Below are 18105 nucleotides of genomic sequence, written 5' to 3'. Positions count from 1 at the left end.
CTGTGAAAACCTGAGAATGTGTACATGTGCGCTCTGTCGCTGGCAATCCTTGCTGAGTCCCACTGGGCTCTGAGGGTCCCCTGGGCAGAGAACTCCGGGCATCATGACGGGCCAGCTTGTACATCTTCACACAGTGCAGAGTCTCGATCTCTGTGGCACACAAGCTAAAAACCAATTTGAACAGCACCGTTAACCATAACACTGACTCACTTCTCTATGGGACTCTAAGCTTTCACATGCGTGCTATCATCTTTGTTTTTTTTTTTTTTAAAGATTTTATTTGTTTATTTATTTACTTCAGAGAAAGATCACAAGCAAGAGGAGAGGCAGAGGGAGAGAAAGGGAGAAGTAGACTCCCCGCTGAGCAGGGAGCTCACCCCCAGGCTCCTGGGATCATGACCTGAGCCAAAGGAGATGCTTAACTGACTGAGCCACCCAAGCGTCCCTTGACTTTGGTTTTTATGATAAGCTATGAAGTAGATAAGCTGGGTACTGTTGTCAGTCCATTTTTAGAGATGACCAAGCTGAGTATGCCTGAGGCCACACCAGTCCCCAAATGACAGAACTGGAACTGGAGTCTGGAGCAGTGCCAGTTCTCCTGCACTTCATCCTTCGGGCCCCAGTGCAGTGTCACCAGCTCATAGCAGAGCGGCAGCACAGACCAGCGTGGGCTCCCTAGGCCCTGGTAGCTGCAATGTCCTGTGGATACTTTGAATGTTCTCTAAGATCCTAAAGACAGGGTTGAGTGGAAGCTTCTGTCAGAGGGACAGGCCCTGGCCAATCAGTCCCTATCCCTGGTCATAGGTACCATTTTATTAAATCTGTAAACTGGTTGTATTGAGACTATATCAGAGGGATGCTGTCTGAGAAATCTTCCAACCTAGCAGACAATGAATATCTGCAAACATCTTGGAAGCCTGTTCCAGAAGCTCTAGCTGATGGCCACGTCTCCTAAACACATATGAAAGAAGATATGCACATGAGCCCAAACCACTTCACACAGTTATAAAATACAGATGATGCTATAAACCTAATGACGGCCAAGGTTATGTCCAATCAATTCATTCAATTCCATTAACATTTACTGAGCACATCTTGTCTGCGGAATGCTGACGAACAGATAGACATGTGGCTCAGGGAAGTACTGAGGCAGGCTGTCACCAAGGACCCCAGGACCTGCCTGAGAGGCACTATATAGACTGAAGCATGGAAATCAAATTGAGAATTTGATTTGAATTCTGACCTTGGGAGTTTTCTGACCAAATTTAATGTCTCCAGAGCAGTGACTAGGAAACCAGAGCGTCCCATCCGTGTCTTGGTCCTCATTTACCAAACTACTCACATTCTGTTTCTGCATCATTTTATTACCCTGGAGCCAGCGGAGCCGTGCTAGGACAAGACTGCACCAAAAAGTACTGGAATGTGGCCAGCGCTGAGACAGTACTCCCTATCTCTCATTCGTGGGCTCATCCCACAAGCTTTTAATAAATGCCTACTATGTGCAAGGTGAGGTGGGAGATAACAAGGTAAACATGGTGCCCACACTGCAGGTTCCGTTCTCATAACTTGTGGGAAGTGAGCTAATGGGCCAAAGGCAAAGCCTGATGGTCAGAAGAATGGCATCAGTGAAAGAAAACAGCGTGAACCAATGTGACAGGACATTAGAAATCAACAGTTGGAGACCAGCCTGGTGTGTAGCGATTGGGAAAAGAGTGGCTCTTCTGGAACAAAGGAGTTGAGCAAACTGTGATTCTGAGAGGCAGAAAAGCCAACACCAGACTTTCTGAAAATGGTTGCTATGACCACAAACCAAAAGACAGTTTCGTGTGAGCTCCTGGGTCCCACCTGTAGGCATCAGCATTATCTGGAATAGGGACAATGTCTCACAGGAAACATTAGTTAAAAGTGCTACTTAATTTAACACAACACACCCTTAATCTACTACCAGGGGGAAAAAAACGGTTAAGCCAACTCAGCCGAGTTTCTCAAAAATCTCACTTGCATACAACATATACAGATAGTAGCTCCTACCTGTGAGATTTGGGGGCAAAGTACTGCATTTCTGTGTCTTTGTTTCCAAATCTGTTAAGATGAGCACTGTGCACAGAGTACGCACTCTATACATGTGCACTATCTCACTGTGTTAAACCACTGTGTTAAGGTCAAAGTCAGACGAATACTCAGCCTGTCCCCCTCTTTTTCTTTTATCTGTCTTATCTCTAGAGGTGCTTTAGGGTAAACATCTAATTATCCCATAATCTTTGAAAAACACCTCTTTTCATCATCGAGGCAGTGTCCACAGATTTAATATGGTACTTCCCAAGTTGCTGAGGCATAGGAAATTCTTTCCTTTGTACAGTATTTTCAGACCACCAAGTCATGGGAGGTGACAGCTATAGTAAATCTTGTGAGCTCTTCTTAGCGGAAAGGACTATTTCTGACCTTCAGTTCATGAAAGTTGCAAATGTCAGAGGCAGACCTTACCCTTCTCCCAGGCTCCCTCCCCCTCTGCTGTGTTCAGGGGCACCCTTCTGTTCTGCAGCTTGCCTCCTCCTAGATAAATGACTGTTAATGGGATGTCGTTCCCAGGGCACTGAAAGGTCCCGGCCCTAAAATATCTTGCTCTGGCCCTGTGGGCTGGTCATTTCATCACCTGCATTGTACTCTGAGGTCTCAGCAAAGGGGCTTCCTCTCCAAAACCAGATCTATAAATATGCCTCTGGGTTAGGGCTGTTTGTGGGCAACAGTCCCTAGATAAACTAGACATGTAGGCAGGGCAGATTAACCCATGATCTTCCCAAGATCTTTAGGAACACAGAACCATCACTGAGGATGTTTTAAGGAAGGGCACAAACTCGAGGTTTGTAGACAAATCTGATCAATAGTCATGTTTTGTGGAATGTATTTACTGTCCTAAGAATTTTTTTAAATGGCTTTTCAATATTTTCAAAACAGGGTATAACTTCTGAAAAACAAAAACAAAATATAGAAGCTCTAGCAACATTGTCCTGCATCCCCACAAAAATCACAGGAGTCTCTTGTGTCCCCAGCCTGCTCACCTATCTGCCCACAGGCCTCTGAGCTTGGGTGGAAAAGTTGGGAGACCAGGCCTGGACACCTAGGACTCATTTGTCTGTTCTGTAACATTCCAATCCAAATATGTATTTTAGGGCAGCCCCGGTGGTGCAGCGGTTTAGCGCCGCCTGCAGCCCAGGGCGTGATCCTGGAGACCCTGGATCGAGTCTCACGTCGGGCTCCCTGTATGATGCCTGCTTCTCCCTCTGCCTGTGTCTCTGCCTCTCCCCCCACCTCCCGCCTCTCCTCTCTGTGTATTCTCATGAATAAATAAATAAAAATCTTAAAAAAAAAAAAAAAAGAATTGTTAGGAGGGGGGCGCCTAGGTGGCTCACTGGTTGAGTTATCTGCCTTCGGCTCAGGTCGTGATTCCGCGGTCCTGGGATCGAGTTCCACATCGGGATCCCTGATCAACAGGGAGCCTGCTTCTCCCTCTCCCTCTGCTCCTCCCCCTGTTTGTGTGCTTTCTCTGTCATGTTCTCTCTGAAATGAATTTATAAAATCTTTAAAAACAAAAGAATCATCAGGTAGGAGCGTCTGAAACCCTGTGATTTTGTGGAGTTGTAGGACAATGTTGCTAGAGTTGCTGCTGCTACTGCTGTTTCTTTACTTCTTTAAGAGAGAGTGTGAGTAAGAGAGAGAGAGAGCATGGGCGGGGGTGGAGCAGAGGGAGAGGGAGAGGCAGACTTCCTGCTGATCAGGGAGCCTGATGTGGGGTTCCACACCGGGACTCTAGGATCACAACCCCAGCCCAAGGCAGGCCCTCAAATGACTGAGCTCCCCAGGCTCTCCTAGAGCTTCTATTTTTATGTTTTTATTTTTCAAGAGAAGCTATTAACTATCTGGTTTTAAAATATTGACAAGTCAATAAAAAAAAAAAAGACCACAAAGCTTGAAAATACTGTGCACTTGGGTAGCTCAGTCAGTCAATTAAGCCTCGGACTCTTGTTTTGGCTCAGGTCATGATCTCAGGATTGTGAGTTTGAGCCTGGAGTCCAGCTCTGCATTCAGCAAGGACTCTGCTTGAGTTTCTCTCTTCCTCTCCCTCTGGCCCTCCTGCTCTTGCTGTCTGTCTGTCTCTCAAATAAATAAATAAATCTTTAAAAAAAGAAAAAGAAAATAGTCAACCCAACAATCTGTCACTATGGTTCATGAGTAGATGGCAAATAAAAATCTTAAATAGTAGTAACCATTTATTATCTACTCTATGTCAGCCATGTTGTATAAATTATTTATTTATTAACGTAACTAAACATAGAGCTTCTGGGTGAAAACTCAAACAATACATAAGCGGACAGGGTAAAAAGCTAAAGCCTATTTTTTTTTTTTTTTTTTTTTTTTTTTTTTTTTGCTCCCCAGTGTGACCACCCTGAGTCTGGGGTGCATTCCTCCAGATCCGGGTGGGCAGCCCTATCTCCCAGCCCATCAGACACGTCAGATTAGTTCCATTTTACAGACAAGGAAACTGCAGCACAGAAAGGTTGAAGTCTTCACCCAGGGTCACACAGCTGGCGCCTCCTGGAGCTAAGATGCACATCCAGATCCTCTGACTCCTAAGTCAGCGCATTTCTTCTGCTACACGCCCTATGTGTGTAACATTTTTTTTTTTTAAGATTTTATTTATATATTCATGAGAGAGACACACACACAGAGAGAGACACAGAGAGAGAGGCAGAGACACAGGCAGAGGGAGAAGCGGGCTCCATGCAGGGAGCCCGACGCGGGACTGGATTCTGGGACCTGGGGTCACGCCCTGGGCGAAGGCAGACAGACGCCCAACCGCAGAGCCAGCGTCCCCGTGTGTAACGTTTTATGGATGGAGAAATCGAGGCTCGTCGAGGTCCCCGAGCCGTCACACCGCGCGGCCACAGCCCCACCCGGGGCAGGCCGGGCTGATCCGCCCGCACGAGGCTGCGCGGAGCGGCGGGGGGAAGCCTCCGCTCAGAGCCAGCGAGCAGGCCGGGCCCGCGCCCCGCGCCCCCCGCCCCGCGCCCCGCGCCCCCGCCCCCGCCCCAGCCGGGCCAGCGCTCGCGCCAGGGACCCGCGGGGCCCGCACGCCGGGTGGTCGCGGCCCGCGGCGGGGGCTGGGGGCCGCGGAGGGGCGCGGGGCGGGCGGGCGCCAGCAGGCAGGGGCGGGGCGGGGCGGGCGGGGGGCGGAGCCGCGGCCGGAGGCCGTGGTGTCCCGAGCGCGGCTCAGGGGCCGGAGTGGCCGTCGCGGAGCAAGGCTGCCTCCAGACAGCGCTCGGGCGCAGAAGGGTTAAGGCCGCCGGGGCCGCGCGGAGCAGGTACAGACCCCCCTCCCCGAGACCCCGGCCGCCCGCCCTCCGGCCCGGTCAGAGCCCCCGCCGCGCCGCCCCCGCGTCCCGCGGTCGCCACCCCAGCCGCTGCTCCGGCCCCAGCTCTGTAGTCTCCGGAGATCTTCCAGTTCCGGGGGTCGAATTCCTGGGGAGGGGATTCCGATCCTGCGGAACTCTGGCCCCATCACCCGGTCGGAGAATCAGCCAAAATTCCTACTAAGTCGCGGGAGTGAAGTTGGAAAACATACCCAGGACCTCCCCGCACGCGCTGGCGCCTCCTGCCCTCCTCCTCCGGGAGGGTGCTGCTTCGAGGATGTGTGCCTCTGCCACCCCCTTAAGTCTCGGGGTTGGGGCCAGGGACGCTGGGACCGGTGCCGGGGGTTGCCCTTGATCCAGCTCAGCCCGAAGACTAGAAAAGGAAAGACACCTGTTTGGATGGTCCTCCGGACCAGGGAATGGAGGGCACAGTGAGGACCAGGAAGTTCTGACCCAGGAGAGGGGCTCTCCTGGAACACGCTGTCCCACCCCTCCCCTGCAGCAGCAACCCGTTTCCCAGAAGTGGGTCCCTCTGGGGGTGAAGGGGTTAGCCCTGCCTGGGTCTCTCCTTGATCCTCACTGGCCAGTGTGGAGCTGTGGCCAGGAGGAGCCCAGGTTTGTCCAGACCAGTGTCTAGCCTGGTGCCGGGGTGACCACTTCTGACCTCTCCCTTCCTCACCCTGGGCAGTGAGACACCCCACATGAGGAACATGAAAAGGGGTGAGAAGCACAAATGTATGTCTGTCTCTGCAGTGGAGGGGGTGTCGGCCCCCTGCCCAGCTGTACAGGGGGTGGGGTAGGACTTTTCCAGAGAGGGAGCCAGGCCTGGCCAGGGCTCCAGGAGTTCACGTCACCCCCACCCCCCACCCCTCACTTCTCCAGGGAACTGCCAAAGCCAAACACAGCTCAGGACGGGATTATATGTACTGGGTAGACCCGCAGAGAGAGACAGCAAGATACAGAGCCGGGGTAGCAGAGAGAAGCAGAGACTGTCCAGAGGGAGTGGAGAGGGTAGCCAGCAGCAGACAGGGACAGATGGTGACCATCACCCCCATCTCTCCTCTTCAACCACAAGGAACAGAGGCAGGCCAGAGCTAAAGGTTTGGGTGGACCGTTGGCTCTTCTCAGAGCCTCTACACCCCCATCAGGGTGGAGCAGCCATCAGCAACCCCTTCTCAACCTAAAGCCGCTGAGGTGACCCTGTGCACCCAGGCCCAACCTCTGTAAACCCTCCCACAGACTTCCAAGTCTTGGGGTCTCAGAGAGGAGACTGGGGCTGAGAGTGTCCTTACCGCCAAGTACATTCCTGCCCTTCCGTCTCATTCTCCTGCCCCCGAGCTGGCCCACCTCGGCATCAGCTCCTTGGATTCCTCTCCTGGGTGCCTTTCAGATCCAACAGAAACATTTTTTTTTTTTTTTTCCTGGAAAGCAGAACCAAGAGCAGGTTGAGGAGTGAGGGTGGGAAGGGCTCAGAGTGAGCAGCAAGGGGCTGGAGAGCTTTGAGACCAGGGGTGGGTTCCATGCTCTACTTTGCTGATGATGAAAGGTAGGATGGACTTCCTTACTCCTCAGAATGATAGGCCTGTGGCTGGGGAGCAAGGGCAGCTCTAGCTGCATCTTTCCTTCCTGGGTACCCCCAGCCTGTCATCGTTGGGCCTGACATAAGCTCTCATTGCCAGTGCAGAGGGATGGGGAAAATCACCTGCTTCTCCAGAGATTAAATCATCAGCCCACTTAGTTTATCTCTTGGCTACAAAGTGTTTGAGTCCGGCAGAGATGCCTGAGTGTTCCAGAAGGAGCTTCGTTAAAAATGGGAGAAAGAGCTGGGTGGCAGGTAGGGAAAGGAACTCCCATGGGGCTTCTGGTCCACTCCTTGGAGTGGGTGTCCCACATGTTGTCACCCATGCCTCCCTCGGCCATCGGGGTCCTCTGGGAGGGAGGAGGGCAAACCAGATCAGAATCATCTTCAGGAAGAGCGTGTGCTGTGTGGCCCAAGCTGTCCTGTAAACAATCCCTAGTGGGGAGGAGGGAGGAGCTGAGGAGTTCCTGCAGGCTGACAGGAGGGGACTGAGCCACTGAGCCACGGTCTGGAGGCTGAGGTCAGCCCCCCACCTTCCAGCCTCAGCGGCCCAGGAAGGGCAGCATTCCTTCCTGCTCTCACCCTTAAGGTCAGAGGGGGTGGACCACTCCCCCCCCACCCCTCCATCCTCTCTCAGAGATGCCCTTCTGAGTAGCCCTCCGTGCCAGCCCCCTGGCTTTCTGGCGCCTGGAGAAGTGACCACATGGCTCCTGTCCCCACAGAGCGTGCCCTCTCAGCGCCCAGATGCGGGAGTAGTGTGTTTACTCCCGGTCCTCTGTCCCCTGCCCCGGGCATCCAGGGAGGAGCGATGGAGAAGTGGGCGGGCAGGTAAGTGTGGGGCTGCCAGCCGGAGGGCCACTCTGTCCCTGGAAGTGAGGGGACTGCCACTGCTGGGCAGGGCGGGGGCAAGTGATGGGCAACTTCTGCTTTCTGAGAAGCTGGCGCCGGGATGCTGGCTGCCTGCTGCGGGGCGGGGTGGGGGGTGTCACAACACCTCCTCTGGCTGGTTGGCAGGCCCCGGTTATGTCTGATGCTGCTTCTGTCCCTCCCGGAGCTCTGCCTGGAGCAGGAGGTAAGCCAGGGGACAGAGGGTGTGATCCTTTCTTCCTCCCTGGCTCCCACCCCACTTCTCCAGGCCACGCAGCCGCCCTGCACGGCTTCAGATGAGCCGGGGCGCCTCTCACGTTCGCCCTCCCAGCCTCTCTTTCACCCTCCTGGCCACATCTCACCCCTGCTACTGAAAGTGACCTCAGTCCAGTAACGACTGCCCGACCTTCGGGTACTGGACCAGCCGTCCAAACAGTTCCCTCGAAAATCCTTCTCATTTTGTCTGGTCTTCTTGTCTACATAGATATCGTCTGGACGCTCTCTTCAGACACCCTCGGAGGAGGGTCAGGGGCCTGAGGGTGTCTGGGGTCCTTGGGACCCGTGGACCTCTTGCTCCCAGCCCTGTGGAGTCGGGGTGCAGCGCAGGAGCCGAACTTGTCAGCTCCCTACAGCTCAACTGCACCAGGGCCTACCCTTCCCACCCCGGCCCCCAAGACATCCTGAGGCTCTGCTCCCCAGGGGTCAGAGCCCCAGACCCCAGCCTTCCCGAGAAACCCTCCCCCTGTACAAGCCACAGCCTCGGGGAGCTGGTGGCCCACGCCGAGGCCCTGCTGCCCAATCAGGGAGAGCTGAGGCCGCAGAGATTCCAGGCGCTCGGAGGTGAGGGGCGGGGCCTCGGGGGGCGGAGCTCGGGAATGAAGGGCCTGGAGCCAAGGATGTGCGGCTGTGGCTTCCGGAGGCCCCTCTTTGGTGCTAGGAAGCCAGCCAGGGAGACAGGGTCAGAGGTGGCCAGAGCTGTGACCCCACATCTGCTATACCTTCTCAGGTCCCGGGTTCGAGACCCCATCAAGCCAGGAATGTTTGGTTATGGGAGAGTGCCCTTTGCTTTGCCGCTGCATCGGAATGGCCTGCACCCTCGGAGGCTGCCCCGATCTGAGCTCTCCCAGACCTCAGATCTTCCATCCCTGACTCCAAGAACAGAACCATCCTCTACAAACCACACAACTCAGACTCAGCTCCTTCCTAAGGAACTGTCTACCCGCCCCCCATCCTCCCTTGCAGAACCCCCAAACCCTGAAACTGCTCAGACAGAGGTGCCCTCCAGAACCAGGCCTGCCCCCACGCGGCCCCACTCCAGAGCCCAGGGCTCTGGCACAGAGCCCCCCTCATCCATTTCCTCCCTGGGAGAAAGTAGCTCCTTCCACGTGTCCCCTCAGCCAAGAATACCAAATGCCCAGGGTTGGGCCAGTCTCCGGGGGGCCGAGAGACACCCTAATCCCTTCCTTTCTGTCCCTCGGGGCAGAGGCCACCAGAGCCAGGAGCACTGGAGACCCGGGGGGAATCTTCACAGGCCCGTCATGGAGTCTGCTCCCCATTACCCAGATGGCTGGTTGCCTCTGCTGAGTGATGGTCCCCACTCCAGTTCCCTCTGGAGTCTTTTTGCTCCCAGTAGCCCTGTCCCAAGATGTTCTGGGGAGAGTGAGCAGCTGAGAGCCTGCAGCCAAGCGGTGAGTTCTTCCTCAGACCATCCCCTCCCCAGACTTGTAATTCTGCTTCCCTGACCCTGAGTCTGGGTCCTCAACTTGTCAGATCTGGACCTGAGGCAGAAGGGCCTTGGCATCTGACCTCCTCAGGGTAGGGGCCTTGAGCTCTTCCACAGACCTGACCTGCCCTTCCATATCCCCAAACCCAGCCCTGACCCACACCCCCATTTTCCTCCCCAGCTTTGACTCCTCTGTATCCCCCCACCTCAGCCCTGTCCCCCTGAGCAGCCAGACCCCCGGGCCCTGCAGTGTGCAGCCTTTGACTCCCAGGAGTTCATGGGCCAGCTGTACCAGTGGGAGCCCTTCACAGAAGGTGAGGTTTCCAGCCCCCCACCCCCTGCCCCGGGAAGCTGAACTGGCTTAAGGTTGGGGTAGATGGAAAGAGGGAGACACCAGCCCCTCTATTTCTCTTCTGTAGGCCTTTGTATTTCCCTTATGGGTAATGTTTTCTTTCTCATTTCTCAGGGTTGAGGTGAAGAGACAGCAGGGCCCGGAAAGGGGAATGGGTTTCAGACAGGGCTGATTGGTAGCTCGGTAGAGGGATCAGGCTGCCGAAGGGAGTGTCAAGAGGAGCCCTTTGTCTGGCTTCCTCTGGGAAGAAGTCCGTTGTCCCAGGAGGTGGGGTGGACATGACAGGAGAGGAGCATGCTCAGGGAGACCCTGCCTGGTGGTGACAGCAGGTGGGGGTACCCTGTGGGCCCTAGCCAGTGTTAGACCACTTGCTCCCAAGTTACCATCCACTTAATTTTAGGCCTGTGTTAACCTGATGCCAAGAAACCCCTTCATAAGCTCACGTAATCATAGGTTTCAAGAATCTCTCCTCTCTCACAATTCTCAATCCCTTTGCTGATCTAAGTGACGTCAACTGACCTGAGTCAACTTTTGTGTGACCCTCGAAGCAACCTTTCAGAATATAGAATTGTCATATTCCCTTCATCCATAGAGACGTGGGCTACCTCCAGATGTCCTCTAGCTAATATGGGACCTTTGTCAGCTAACCTCCCACCAGGGCCCCCAGCTAACTACTCTCCCACCCTGTTTCTTAGTTCAGGGCTCCCAACGCTGTGAACTGAACTGCCGTCCACGTGGCTTCCGCTTCTATGTCCGTCACACGGAGAAGGTCCAAGATGGGACCCTGTGTCAGCCTGGAGCCCTAGACATCTGTGTGGCTGGACGTTGTCTGGTGAGAGAGGATGGAGTATGTATGTGTATGTGTGTATGGACACACATGCACATACACACGCACACATGCACACACACAGTCTCCTTTGTCATCATCACAGAAACAAACCACTAGGCTGAGATTGCAAAAAGGAAGTTCTCAGGCAGCCCAGGTGGCTCAGCGGTTTAGTGCTGCCTTCAGCCTAGGGTGTGATCCTGGAGACCCGGGATCGAATCCCACGTCAGGCTCCCTGCATTGGAGCCTGCTTCTCCCTCTGCCTGTGTCTGTGTCTCTGTCTCTCTCTCTCTCTCTCTCCCTCTGTGTGTGTCTTACATGAATAAATAAATAAAATCTTTATAAAAAAAAGGGAAGTTCTCACCTGCCCAGGTGGAGGTGAGAGCAGAGCCAGTAAGTGGATGGAAGGAAGCCCCCCCCCCCCTCCGCCCCCGGCTCATTCATGCTTCCTCGTTGGGGTTGGTGGGCTGGTGGGCTGGCACAGAAACACCTTCCCACTTGGAGCATACAGATTAAGATGCAGGGAGAGCAGGTGTGTGTGTGTCAGGGGGTGGGTCTCAAGAGGGCCAGGTGGGGTTGTGGTGGTACCTGGTTCAGGCAGTGCCTCTTCACTCTCCCTCAGAGCCCTGGTTGTGATGGGATCCTCGGCTCCGGCAGGCGTCCAGATGGCTGTGGGGTCTGTGGAGGTGATGATTCCACCTGCCGCCTAATCTCAGGGAACCTCACTGACCGGGGGGGCCCTCTGGGCTATCAGAAGATCCTGTTGATTCCTGCCGGCGCCTCCCAGCTCCGGATTGCCCAGCTCCAGCCCAGCTCCAACTACCTTGGTGAGCTCTCCAGATCCGAGTGTTGGGTGCCTATGCCATTCCTGGTGTCTTGGTTCAACCCTCCACACCCCTTGGAGCCCAGCAAGTGGGCCAAGAGGAGAATAGTCAGGGGCTCCTTCCCATGTGGCAGTGGTGTGGAAGCCAAGAGAGTGTGGGGTGCCCGGGGCTCGGCGTGGCTGACCTCTGTCCTGATCTCTGATCGGCAGCCCTTCGAGGCCCTGGGGGCCAGTCCATCATCAACGGAAACTGGGCTGTGGATCCCCCTGGGTCCTACACGGCCAGTGGGACTGTCTTCCTGTACAACCGTCCTTCTCGAGAGGAGGGCAAGGGGGAGAGTCTGTCAGCCCAAGGCCCCACGACCCAGCCTGTGGATGTCTACGTGAGCTTGGGGCCCGGGGAAGCTGGACAGCTGGCAGGGAGGGAGGGAGGGCCTTCCCTCTGGGGCACAGCTGTGGGTCACGAGATGGGGGAGAAGGCTAGCGGTGTGCCCTGGCCGCCCCCACCCCGGACAACTCCTCCCAACTCTCTCTCCAGGTGATCTTTCAGGAGGAAAACCCAGGCATTTTTTACCAGTACATCGTCTCTTTGCCTCCTGCAAACCCTGAGAGCACCACCCCAGAGCCCCCCAGCCCCCAGCTGCAGCCAGGTGAGGCTCTGCTCCCCTCACCTAGGGGGCGGGGAGGGACTGGAAGGGGAGCTGTGAGGCAGTGGGCTGTATCTGATCTGCCTGCGTGACTGACCACCCTACACAGAGATCCTGAGGGTGGAGCCCCCACCCATGTCAGTGCCCCGGCCGGCCCGGACCCCAGGCACCCTCCAGCGCCAGGTGCGGATCCCCCAGGTGCGCCCTCCACCGCTGCCCAGGACACCCCTGGGGTCTCAGACTGGGTACTGGAAGCGAATGGGACACTCAGAGTGCTCGGCCTCTTGTGGAAAAGGTGAGACTTGGGATCCCTGGGTGGCGCAGCGGTTTGGCGCCTGCCTTTGGCCCAGGGCGCGATCCTGGAGACCCGGGATCGAATCCCATGTCGGGCTCCCGGTGCATGGAGTCTGCTTCTCCCTCTGCCTATGTCTCTGCCTCTCTCTCTCTCTCTGTGTGACTATCATAAATAAATGAAAAAAAAAAATTAAAAAAAAAAAAAAGAAAGAAAAGGTGAAACTTGATGCACTAGGCCTGTATTCCTGGCACCTTTAGACTAAGACCCTGACAGGGCACTCCTGACCCCACACCCTGGATTGAGGATCCATACCTTGACTCTGTGTGAAGATGAATTCCAGTGTCTGGAGCTGCACGGACGCTGGGCTCTGGGCCATCCTGCCTCCCCTGGCTTCCCTGTCATCTCTTCAGGTGTTTGGCGCCCCATTTTCCTCTGCATTTCTCGTGAGTCAGGGGAGGAACTGGACGAACACAGCTGTGCCATGGGTGCCAGGCCCCCGACCCCCCTGGAGCCCTGCCATGGTCCCCCATGCCCGCCCTAGTGAGTATGACCCACAGGGAGGGCTGGGGTCCTAGGAGCACAACAGTTGTCCCCGGCAGACGCATTCACACCGCCTTAGCGTATTGCCCTGGACTCTGCACCCAACACACTAGGCCTCCTGGCTGCAGAGACCCAGTGTTTGATTGGAAAGGCTCACGCTCCCTGGACAGGAGGAGAACCCTGGCAGCCCGAGCCCCACAAGGGAAATTGGGCTCCAAGTGATGAAGACACCCCCCCTGCCCTGCAGGGTTTCCCTCCCCCAGGACTGTCATCCCTTGCCCCACCCATGGCAGCCCTGCACACCTGTGTTTTCTTCATCCGTGTCTCTGCTTCTTTCTTGCCCTGTTACCCCACAGCTGGGAGGCTGGTGAGTGGACGTCCTGTAGCCGCTCCTGTGGCCCCGGCACCCAGCATCGCCAGCTGCGCTGCCGGCAAGAATTTGGTGGGGGTGGCTCCTCTGTGCCTCTAGAGCGCTGTGCACATCTCCCTCGGCCCAATGTCACCCAGACCTGTCAACTGCGCCTCTGTGGCCACTGGGAAGTTCGCTCCCCCTGGAGCCAGGTGAGTGGGGCCCGGCAAGGGAGCTGCCAGGGTGGGAAGGACCCTAGGTGGACGGGTGCCAGTGAGCTAGAGCAGTGGTTTTCCTGATCCTTTTTAACTGGCAGAAGCTTTTTAATGACAAGACCTGAGCGTGTGAAACCCCAGCATATAAGTCAGATGAGACCCTGAACCGGGGATTGGGGGCCCAGAGCCACCTGTCGAGTCTGCCCCTCAGCCCATACAGCCCTATAGGTGCTGAGTTAGGGAAGAAGGCAGGTCCTGGTTGCAAGGCCCTGGAGCCCGAGGCCGGAGGCCCAGAGGCCCGGAGGCTGGGCTCTCACGAGCTCTCCTCCCCAGTGCTCAGTGCGGTGCGGGCGGGGCCAGAGGAGCCGGCAAGTTCGCTGTGTGGGAAACAACGGCCATGAAGTGAGCGAGACGGAGTGTGCGTCAGGCCCTCCGCGGCCCCCCAGCAGAGAGGCCTGTGACATGGGGCCCTGTACCACAGCTTGGTTCCACAGCGACTGGAGCTCCAAGGTGGGCCCCACAGCCCTTACCCGAGTCATGCATCCCTGGTGCCCACACCCAGGACCTTTCCAACACATTTTGGTCCACATTTACTGAACAAGTCCTGGTATGTGCTAGATGTTGCTGATGCTGGGATTCCGAGTTAAGTGAGAAGAACTCACGTTAGGGTCCCGGACTCCCATTACAGGTTCTTCTTACCTGGGTGGTACCCGGGGCACTCCCCAACTCAGGGGATCCAGGACGGGCCCCCCTCAACCCCTTTTCCTCCTCCCCTACCCATCACCTTCTCAACAGTGCTCAGCCAATTGTGGGACTGGAATCCAGCGACGGTCTGTGGTCTGCCTTGGGAGTGGGGAGACCCAGGGGCTGGGCCAGGAGGAAGCAGGGGCAGGGCCCAGCAAGCAGAGCTGTGCACCGGGAAGCCGTCCCCCAGACATGCGTGCCTGTAGCTTGGGACCCTGTGAGATGACGTGGTGCTGGTACACGGGGCCCTGGGCCGAGGTGAGCCAAGAGCTTGGAAGGGGGCTGGCAGGAGTGATCCCTGTTCTCCCTTCCCCTTGCACACCCTGCCCTTCCTCTGTATCAGTGCTCCTCAGAATGCGGTTCTGGCACGCAGCGTAGAGACATCATTTGTGTGTCCAAACTGGGAACTGAGTTCAACGTGACTTCCCCCAGCAACTGTTCCCACCTGCCCAGGCCCCCTGCCCTGCAGCCCTGTCAGGGGCAGGACTGCCAGGACCGATGGTTTTCTACTCCTTGGAGTCCGGTGAGTGCCTGACTCCCCTGTCTTGTTGAGCTTCTAAGGAAAGTTTGGAGGCTCCACTCCTGGTATCCCCATTGTGTCCCAGCATGAGGCCAGCCGCAGCTGGTTTATTATTGCCCCACTTCCTGTATACATGGAGGACAAGTGGGCCCTGTCAATGTGGGACTGCATAATGTTCCTGGTGAACCCCCCCCCCCAACTACTTTCAGAGAAGGAGGTGGCCTGAGGTTCAGGAGGAACCTGGGTCACAGCAGAGGTCTGATTTGATAGCGGGGTCTCCGCAGTGTTCTCGCTCCTGCCAGGGCGGTATTCAGACCAGGGAGGTCCAGTGCCTGACCGCCAACCAGACTGTCAGCATCCGATGCCCTCCTCACCTTCGGCCCTCCAGGAAACGACCTTGTAACAGCCAACCGTGCAACCAGCGCCCCGGTAAAGAGCCTTTTCCCCCCTAATCCCCAGTACAGTAGAGTTAACTGAAGTATGGGGGAGAGGAAGGAGAAAGCAGCAGCGAGAGTGGACAGTGCACCTCCAGAGGGAAGGGTCTGGGTGACACGCCCCCTGGCCTCCTCTGTCCCCAGATGATCAATGCAAGGACAGCTCTCCACATTGCCCCCTGGTGGTACAGGCCCGTCTCTGCGTCTATCCCTACTACACAGCCACCTGTTGCCGCTCTTGCGCCCAGGTCCTGGAGCGTTCTCCCTCAGAGCCTGCCTGAGATGGGTCCGAGAGACCCTCTCCTCATGGTTTCCTCATGCTACCCTCAGTCACCTGCCCATCAACCCATGCCATACCCTCTGGCTCTCATCAGGGATGTCCCCGAGTGTGGCTGAAGGTGGTAAGATGACTATCAGGATGTGTGGCTGGGTCTGTGTGTGGTGTGATGGTTATGTGTGCACATATGCCTCAAATGTGTATCGAGGGCCTGCATGGATCCATGTGCTCATACACATATATTACTTCTCAAAGAAAGAAGTTAAACATTAAGACTGAAGAGGAGTGGGGAGGAGACAATGCCTGTTTCCCTGAGACTTTTCTAGGCTAAGAGGAAAGCAAGTTTGCAGCTTTTTAGTAATCCAAACTGCCCAGCAACTGGCCTCCCCATCAACCTCAACTCTGTGCCCTAAACTTATGTTCAGACCTCACATCTTCTAAACTGTCCATCTGACCCTCTGGCCCCTTCTCCCCGTTCTTAGGCTATCCCTACCTCTCACAATCAGCTTGGGATGGGGGTCAGCCATTGCCAATCCTGCCTTACCCCAGGAAGAGACCACCTACCCAGAGCAGGGAACAGCTGGGCAGAGGATGGGGAAAAAAAAGAAAAATTAGAACAAGATACCCTAGCCCCTGTTCCAGCTCCCCACTTCCTAAAATGGTTCCCACCTCAGAACTAATTTATTTTTTATTAAAGATTATGACAAATGAGACACAGGCTCTTTATTGTCCTGATAGGTACCCAGTCGCCTGAGCACCTAAACAAGCAGTGTGAGGCCAGAATGAGGGGTGAGAGGGGGACGAGCACCTAGAGCTAGGGCGGAGAGAGTCTGGGCCAGACTGTGGGGGAGCCCCTGTCCGGGGAAGAGGACCCTGGCCGCCCGGAGGCCCTGCAGGTTGCTCATCGGCCACTAGAGGTCACCACTTCTCCCACTTTAAGTATGGAGTTGGGAGCTTGGTTCCGAGGCTTAGGAAAAACTGCACGGCCCATGGTGGCTTTCTCCACAGGCTGGGTCTTTCTATAAAGCCACTTAGAATCTAGTAGCCCTGCTTTCAATCTAGTGAATAGCAGTTGGCTTTTCGGGGTCTTTTCTCCTGTCTATTTGGCCCTCCCTGTCTGCCTCCCTCCCCCACGCTTTCTGCTCTGACCCATTTCCCCATTGGGTTCTTGGTTTATTGCTTTCGCTAGGGTGGGGGAGAAAGGAAGTGATTCCGCCCCACCCCCTTCCCTCCGCGGAAACGGCTGGAAGGGGAGGAGCCTAGCCTGGCTCTAGGGGACTTAGGGACTTAGGGCGGAGTCGAGGGCGGAGCCAAGGCAGTACTGGATGTTCTGCCAAAGACGCATTCTTCAGAGATGTATCATCCTAGTCTCCCTTCCTTCCCTCTTGTCATCTCTCAAGGTAAATAGGTTACTGGAGGTGGTATGAGAGCGGGCAGCCTTTTTCATGACAAATCCTTTCCCTGACCCCTGCCGTTCTGACGTCTGAGTGCCAGGTCTCTGCTTCTAGAAGCCAGACATCTTGGGGGTTGCTGTGTGTAGGAGAGGAAGGGGTGACAGTGCAACAGAATCAGACTGATCCCCATTGGAGGCATCTCTCCCCTAACTCTGCACCTCCACAAGTCTGACCGTGTAAGACCATTAATTAAGGCCTGTGGAAACCGTTGAACTCAGTGACTACCATTTCCTGAACTCACCAAGACCCTGTGAAGACCAGAGTTGTCTGAGAATAGAGGATTTCTACTCTAGCAGCTCCCTGGTGTCATGCTGTTGCCTTGGGACTTAGACTTTCTCTGGGTTGGTAGTGGCTGAGAAGGAAGACTTTGGGCAACATTTTGGGAGGAGAGTCGGTGAGGAAGGAGGCCAAGGGAGTGGAGGGGGAGGAAAACGAAACTGACTAGCAGAGGGGAAGGAGTGAGGAAAAGGGGTGCAAGGCAAGCCCAGTCGGTGTCAGACCTGGTCCTCTCTCTGGGGAACCTGTAAGGGGGTCAGAGATGCAGGGGCCAGGGAAGTGGAACCTGAGCCAGCCCAGTACATACAGAGGGCTGAAGGCGGAGTCCTAAGACTGAGGGAGGGGTGGCAGTGAATAGCTGGGCCCTCCCAGCGATTCCTGGAAGCTGCTGCCTGGGCGGTGGCCCCAGCTCAGCTGACTTCTCCGAAGTTCCCCTCCCTCTTAGGGCCTCTCAGGGCTGTTGCTGGGCAGGTTTGGAGTTTGGCCTGAGCCTGAGAACCAATCACAGGTGGAGAATGCAGCCACAGCCCCTCTTAAGGTTCTCCCAGCTTCAGTACCTCCTGGCTCTTTGTGGCTGCCTCTGAGCTCCCTCACAGCTGCCAGCCTCTGACTTCTCAGGATATGGGCTTTCATTTGGGGGATTGCCCCCTTTCCCCTTTCATTTTAAAGCTAGGATTCAGTGCAGCCCCCAAGGATTCTTTCCTGTGGTCACTGAAGTCAGTATGGGGTCAATGTGGATGCTTTCAGGAAGGGGAATTTGACCCCTGAGCAACCCC

At 55.8% G+C, this 18105-nt stretch overlaps 1 protein-coding gene and 1 long non-coding RNA gene across 3 annotated transcripts; one reads left to right on the top strand and one right to left on the bottom strand.

The window, feature by feature from the left end:
- Positions 1–4292: 4292 nt before the first annotated feature.
- On the bottom strand, positions 4293–9705 carry LOC144280392 (uncharacterized). The gene is made up of 3 exons (XR_013348797.1): positions 6701–9705; positions 5621–5781; positions 4293–4659 (listed from the first exon to the last, which is right to left on the bottom strand). It is a non-coding gene; the product is annotated as an uncharacterized LOC144280392 (long non-coding RNA).
- ADAMTSL4 (ADAMTS like 4) lies at positions 5230–16310 on the top strand. Of its 2 annotated transcripts, none has more exons than XM_077842398.1 (18): positions 5230–5360; positions 7710–7815; positions 8002–8059; positions 8339–8694; positions 8861–9542; positions 9789–9891; positions 10625–10761; positions 11378–11582; positions 11789–11961; positions 12117–12228; positions 12335–12520; positions 12931–13060; positions 13417–13621; positions 13958–14134; positions 14420–14626; positions 14712–14891; positions 15173–15317; positions 15467–16310. In XM_077842398.1, exons 2-18 carry the CDS (start codon positions 7796–7798, stop codon positions 15601–15603), a joined length of 3213 nt encoding a protein of 1070 aa, XP_077698524.1. In that variant the 5' UTR covers positions 5230–5360; positions 7710–7795; the 3' UTR covers positions 15604–16310. The 2 variants fall into 2 exon arrangements, with proteins under 2 accessions (XP_077698524.1, XP_077698525.1); XM_077842399.1 differs by lacking the exon at positions 5230–5360 and adding an exon at positions 7449–7576.
- Positions 16311–18105: the final 1795 nt, after the last annotated feature.

This window comes from Canis aureus, chromosome 12 (genome assembly GCF_053574225.1).
Source record: "Canis aureus isolate CA01 chromosome 12, VMU_Caureus_v.1.0, whole genome shotgun sequence".
Classification (NCBI taxonomy): Eukaryota; Metazoa; Chordata; class Mammalia; order Carnivora; family Canidae; genus Canis; species Canis aureus.
The sequence above is the reverse complement of the archived record's forward strand: the minus strand, read 5'-3'. Positions and strand labels throughout refer to the sequence as shown.

Excerpts from the sequence above, each read along its gene's own strand:
- ADAMTSL4 (XM_077842398.1), top strand. The coding sequence starts at position 7,796 with ATGGAGAAGTGGGCGGGCAG. Across the intron at positions 9,543-9,788 it reads TGAGAGCCTGCAGCCAAGCG|CCCTGTCCCCCTGAGCAGCC; the intron begins GTGAGTTCTTCC and ends CCCCCACCTCAG. Across the intron at positions 10,762-11,377 it reads GTGTGGCTGGACGTTGTCTG|AGCCCTGGTTGTGATGGGAT; the intron begins GTGAGAGAGGAT and ends ACTCTCCCTCAG.